Source organism: Paramisgurnus dabryanus, chromosome 9 (genome assembly GCF_030506205.2).
Source record: "Paramisgurnus dabryanus chromosome 9, PD_genome_1.1, whole genome shotgun sequence".
In the NCBI taxonomy this organism is placed as follows: domain Eukaryota; kingdom Metazoa; phylum Chordata; class Actinopteri; order Cypriniformes; family Cobitidae; genus Paramisgurnus; species Paramisgurnus dabryanus.
In genome coordinates, this window is record NC_133345.1 from 25988857 (window position 1) to 25995439 (window position 6583).

General features: G+C 43.8%; 1 protein-coding gene across 1 annotated transcript in view; it reads left to right on the plus strand.

The window, feature by feature from the left end:
• zfpm1 (zinc finger protein, FOG family member 1) overlaps positions 1 to 5381 on the plus strand; it is an 81023-nt gene extending 75642 nt beyond the window's left edge. Inside the window, exon 9 of the mRNA XM_065283331.2 lies at positions 1265 to 5381. Coding sequence (XP_065139403.1) covers positions 1265 to 3606 — 2342 coding nt within the window. The 3' untranslated portion in view covers positions 3607 to 5381. The remainder of the gene's footprint in view (positions 1 to 1264) is intronic.
• The last annotated feature ends 1202 nt before the right edge of the window (positions 5382 to 6583 follow it).

Below are 6583 nucleotides of genomic sequence, written 5' to 3' on the forward strand. Positions count from 1 at the left end.
GTACTATTACCCCTTTGAAACACCTCATATGTTGCCATTCCCAAGTATAAGGCACTATGTTTGGAATAAACATTTGAGTATACTTTAAATAAACATTAAAGGATTAGTCCATTTTCTTAAAAAAAATCCAAATAATTTACTCACCAGCATATCATCAGACATGTTGATGTCTTTCTTTGTTCAGTCGAGAAGAAATTATGTATTTTGAAGAAAACATTCTAGGATTTTCTAATTTTAATGGACTTTAATGGACCCTAACACGTAACAGATTTAATGCCGTTTAAACTTGCAGTTTCAAAGGACTCTAAACGATCCCAAACGAGGCATATAGGGTCTTATCTAGCGAAACGATTGTCATTTTTGACAAGAAAAATAAAAAATATGCACTTTTAAACCACAACTTCTCGTCTATCTCCGGTCCTGTGACGCAACAGCGCGACCTCACGTAATTGCGTAATGATGTAGAAAGGTCACGTATAACACACATGAAACGCACATTTGCGGACCATGTTAAACAATAAACTGACACAAAGACATTAATTAGTATCATTCGACATACAACAACGTCAGAACGGTCCTCTTTCTCCACACGTAAACGCTGGGGCGGAGTTTCGCATTTGTCATATGTGACCTCTTGACGTGATGATGTATTGCCTGAGGTTGCGCTGGTGTGTCACAGGACCGGAGGAAGACGAGAAGTTGTAGTTAAAAAGTGCATATTTTTATTTTTCTTGTCAAAAATGACAATCGTTTCGCTGGATAAGACCCTTATGCCTCGTTTGGGATTGTTTAGAGTCCTTTTAAACTGCATTAAATCCGTTACGTGTTGTGGTCCATTAAAGTTTATTAAAATGAGAAAATCCTGGAATGTTTTCCTCAAAAAACATAATTTCTTCTCGACTGAACAAAGAAAGGCATCAACATTTTTGATGACATGGTGGTGAGTAAAATATCTGGATTTTTTTAAGAAAATGGACAAATCCTTTAAAATGTCTTGGCATTAATGTTTGGAATAACACTTCCATTAAAATAATGACTTAAAATATCCTACTTCAGTCTATGTGATGTTTGGAATGACTTATCGCAAGAGAAAAAACGAAATTTTAGTCGGAACGCTGTCATTTCAAAACAGTTTTTTTATTGACATTTAGAATATATTGCACAATTTCTGCGCATATCTGTAATAGAAACACAGCTATTCTAGACTGAAGTTTAAAAACCATAATCCTGTATCTAACCCTCCATCATCATTTCTCTATGACAGGCTTGAGTCCAGGAGACTCTGGAATTGTCCTGAAATGTCAAGTGTGTGGCTACTCTGCCGAAACACCTGCCCTTCTCCAGCAGCATGTCCACACACACCTAGAAGTGAGGGTTCCAGCTGAACGAAGCCCTACACCGCGTCGCAGCAGTCCTCCCTCCTCTGAGCTCCCAGATCCCCAAGATGGAGAACCTGCTGCCTGCGTGTCCAGACCCGATTCATCCAGCCCAGGAGCCAACGGCAGCTCGGCCACATCTCGTGGCTGCAGCCCCCAGAACCAGCTCAACATCAAAGAAGAACCACGGTCGGACTACGAAACCGACTCGAAGGAGGAAGAAACAGTGGACAGCCCTCCAAGAAATGCTGTGGAGGGGAGCTCATCTCAGTCTGCTTCACCTAAGAGTCCCTTGGGGGTGGCAGTTAAAACAGAGCCGACCAGTCCTACTCCAGGTTCCAGCCCCGTACACCCTGGAACCGGAGGTTCGGTTCTCCCTGGAGGAGCAATGTTCTTGTCGCAGTACATGTTCAATTCTGAGGCTGCCATTATGCCGCAAGCATCCGAGATCCTGGCTAAGATGTCTGAGATGGTACACAGCAGACTTAAACAAGGACAGGGTCCGGCGCCTGGACAGCCGGGATTTTTCCCATCAGGTTCCCCCGCTAGCGTTCACAAGGGAGCCACTTGCTTTGAATGTGACATTACCTTCAACAACATCAACAACTTCTACGTCCACAAGAGACTTTACTGCTCGAGCAGACATCAGCAGGGCGAGGCTGCAAGTCTGTTGAAAGAAGGGATAGCCGCCGCCACTGCTGCTCCTCCCGCTGCCCATGCTGCGTCACCACAGGCCAGACCGTTGAGCCGCACAGCTTCAGCATCGCCTAGCTACTCAGACCCTGCAACAGGAGGAACGGCCTCAGAGCCCAAATCAGTGGAGGTGAAAAGTGAAGATCCGGGGATGAAGGATGGCACCTGCTCCTCTTCCTCAGAGGGGGAGGGGCCTGGAGGAGGTCAGGCCAGTGAGGGTAGCCAAAGTCCTAGCGGGTCCGCCGAAGACCCGGAAGATGAACTAACTCGCACGTTCTGCCAGGCCTGCAATATCCGCTTTAGCCGGCACGAAAACTACATTGTGCACAAGCGTTTTTATTGCGCCTCAAGACATGACCCCTCCAACCAGCGGCCACATGCTGGCAAGACTGCCTTCCTGCCCCAACCTATTCGCACACGTAAGCGCAAGAAGATGTACGAGATCCACATGGCTCAAAGTGAGGCTTTGGCCAACGCTGCCCCTTTGACGGTAGCAACAGGCCTCGGGGTGAAACAGGAAGTTGCTTCGGTTCCTCCACCATCAACACGCAGCTCCAGTCCTGATGGTGATGGCCCTATCGACCTTAGTAAAAGACCCCGGCTAAGTGAAAACCAGAGAGGGAGCAGCATTCCCGCTGTGCCACTTACCGACTACCACAAGTGCACCGCTTGCAGCATCAGCTTCAACAGCATTGAGAACTACCTGGCACACAAGACCTACTACTGCCCCGCAACAACCCTGCAGCCCCACACGCTTGAGCAGCTGAGCCGGCTAAAGAGACCCGCCTCCACCTCACCCAAAAATCGAGCTGTGGACCTGCACTCTGATGCGAAGGGTCTTCAGATGGGAAAAACCGCTGCTGTTGGAAACCCATCTTCATTACCTGGCCCTGAATCCGCCGCTCCTAATGCTGTTCATGGAGCAAAGACCCCCAACAGCCCCCCGGTGGTCTGTCCCTATTGCCCTCCCAATAAGCAGTTGACTTGTGATCTAGTGGAGCATTTCAAAATGGCTCACGGTCTGCTGGTCACCCTACATCAACATCCAGAGACACGCTCAGCTGGAGTCAGTCCCAGTCCTAGCCTTAGCCCACGTGATGGAGCGCCACTCACCCCTCCTAAACCGAGCCCCCGACCACATAGGGACAGCGTGAATGGCCGGACCCTCAAGTTAGAAGCAACCTCTCCTTCCTCACCCATTCTTAACGGGAAGCCTCCAGAACACCACTCTGGTTCTCCAAAAAACACACCCCCTGCCCTGTCGCCTACCAGTGTCCCTCGAACTGTCTCACCTGTGCCTGAAGCTCTAAAAGATGTGGGCCACACCCCCGTCCCCCCGCTCATTCCTGAAAAGGCAGCCCTGTCACTAAGCCACACCCACACGGCTTCAGCCATGCCCAAAACGCCCCTCGCCTCCCTGCAGAACGGAAACACTCGCTTCTGCCGGCTGTGCAACATCAAATTCAGCAGCCTCTCCACCTTCATTGCACACAAAAAATACTACTGTTCCTCCCACAGTGCCGAACATGTCAAGTGAGTCCATTCCTGCCATTCTTCTCATGCATAGAAGTGCCAACCATGGCACTACCTGACCTCATACAAGACAGAGTGCGACAGCAGAACTGTTACTAGCCAGACACGGAGGTCTCGGTGCTGACCCCATTGGTTCTGGTGTTGTTACTATGGTAACTTATTACACGTTATGGGTCAAGTTTGTATTACACTAAGAGATGTAACTACCTGCACAATGCCCCAATGACCTATTCCCACATGCTTGCAAACTTTTTACAAGTCATACCATATCTGCTGATGAAGTTAGCTTTGGACTAAATCGCTTCTTTGCTTTAATGTTTAATTAGGTTTTAATCGATTGCATTGTATGTGGGTAAAATATTGTTTGTCTGAGCCATTCTTTCTAAATCGCTGATTCTGACCCCTAGTGGAGGTCTTTATATAAGACGTTCTGCAAATCTTTAGTTATTCTGTAAAAACTGAATAACCCAGATAGAAGAAGTTTTAAATTTTTTAAACAAATGTGAAGTTATTTTTAATTTGAGTCCTCATGCATTTCAGTTAAACATTACCTATTGTCTTTAAAAGGTAATAATTTTATTGTTTTGTCATACTGTCGAAATGACACATTTCAATCCTAATGTGATATAGTTTCTTCATTTTTGAATGTGTTTGACTTCACATTGAGAAGTAAATATGTAAGTGTTGTTCTAGTAAGGGTGAAGACGGCACACACTCGCCGTTTCGTGTCAGTATTTGGTCATGGCTGCCAAACAGACATTTTTTAACAGATTGTTCTGCTTCTTCATAAAGGACAGTGATAAGGTTTAGATTTTGAAGTTTAAGATGTTTGTTCTCTGGTCACCAGCTCACTCTGTCTCTATTTCGACACAAAACTTCGAATCACAAAGCCTTTTTGACCTGATAAAGTGTCATTTGTAAGATACTCTGGAGAATTTCACTGTTATGAACATGTTTGTTTGGCCTTTTTTATTTTTACCTGGAAATGAAGTATAGTATAGAAAAGATGCATATCAATGTCTTGCACACTGTCAAGCAACGTTGAAGGCCACTGAAAGCAAGAGAATTTAAAACTGACTCACTCGTTTCTATTGCTCCTTAAGGTTATACTGGCAACCCGGCATCCTTGTCGATCTCTGTTTTTATTTTTTGTGACTCACTGACGTTTAATTCCCCTCTGTAACCAAGTTAAACCACAGCGTCATGCAATCTGTGCTTCTGAGCAGGCTACCCTGGCAAAGCCTTAACAAAGACTCTCGTCAGCGTGTCTGCAACAACGGGTCATTAATGTTTCACAACGTTGCTCAATCTCCGCCACCAAGTGGACTTTACGGATGTTACCAGTGGTGTTTCCCATTTCCTTTGTTACAAAAGCATAAACTACGAACAGAAAGGCGCAGAACTGTGCGAACGAGAACAGTTCAAATTTCTCTGCTGTTGTGGGTTTGAAATGGTGCTGCACCTGTTATAAATTCACACGGAGGCGTTTACAGTTCCATTGTTTTATCATTTAGCAACTGTCTCAACTGTCTATGAAAGAACAGTGCTGAATGCCCTATTTTGACCTTTGCTGATCCCTTTTCTATTGCACTGTGTTGTACAAAAATGCTGAATGTTTTAGTTTTAGAAGCTTTTTTGTAATGTATTTATGTTTTTACAGCACTTTTCCTGTCCAAATCCTGTCCCCGAAGGACTTGCTCGTGAATTTAGAACATTCTAACACAAGTGAAAGATAATTAAAATACTTTGTGAATAATTAAAATGTTGATGAAAAAATAATGAATGTCAAACATTTTTGGGGGGTTTGTTTGGCTATTTCAGCTACAAGAAGATCCACTACACATTTTTGTCCAAACTATGCATGGGAAATAAAGAGTCCAGAAGGACATTCAAAGTGCAAGACAACTTGTCATACTCTTCTATCTTAGTACTTTGTAAACTCGTATGTAACATTCGTACAAAAATGAAATGTGCATAGAGGAACCATTTTTGGATGTGTGGTTCCATAAAGAACTTTTGACTGTATAGCCCTTTTCACACAGACATTCCGGAAAATACACGGAAAATGCACCCTGGATTTTTCCGGGATCGTTTGATTTTTTTGTTCATTCAGACTGCCAGTGATTTGCCGGAATCTGCAAGGTCCCGGAAAGACACGTGACCTATTTAAAGTCCTGCACTTCCTTCTACGCAGCATTTGAAGTTTGCATATTATTTATTATTTCTCTCTCCAGAAACCACTCGCGTGCATTTTTGTTTATGATATGGATATTTGACAAGCTCCTTGATCTCTGCTTTAATCCAGTTTTCAGACTTTTCTCATCATGATTGTTTATATGCAGTCAAAACTCCCGTTTTGAGGAGCTGAATGATATATCTTGTTGGGATGACGCGCGGGCATTTTTGTTTATTATAAGTGCAAATGAGCACGTGACGCGGTATTCTACAAAATATGTGAAATGGTCACGCATTATTTTGCTCAGTTTTGCGTGACACGTATTTCCACTATTTTCCGTGTCCCTGCCACGACTTTCTTTTCCGTGACAGTTTCACGTATTGGTAACTCGACTGTTTTTCCTATTTTCTTACAATTGTCGGTTAAGTTTGGGGTTAGAACAACTTTGTGTTACATAAAATGACATCCTTACCCAAACCTAACTCTACCCCTAAAGTCAGGCGACAATGGTTTAAAAAGCATACAATTTTTTTTATAAACCAATACTTTAAGTGACATCCTAACGCAAACAGCAAATCTAACCCCAAACTGAAGCGACAATTGATTAAAAATAGGAAAAACAAAATGGTTGAAATACGTGACAATGACACGCAAAATTGAGCAAAATAATCCGTGACTATTTCATCTAAAATTGTGACATAAGGTTTTCGGGTGAAAGTGACGAGCTAGCTTACCTCATATTTGCGTCAGTCCATTCTGCTGCCGTTTCTCGTTGTGAATGTTGATCTGCATGTAAATCCCTTAT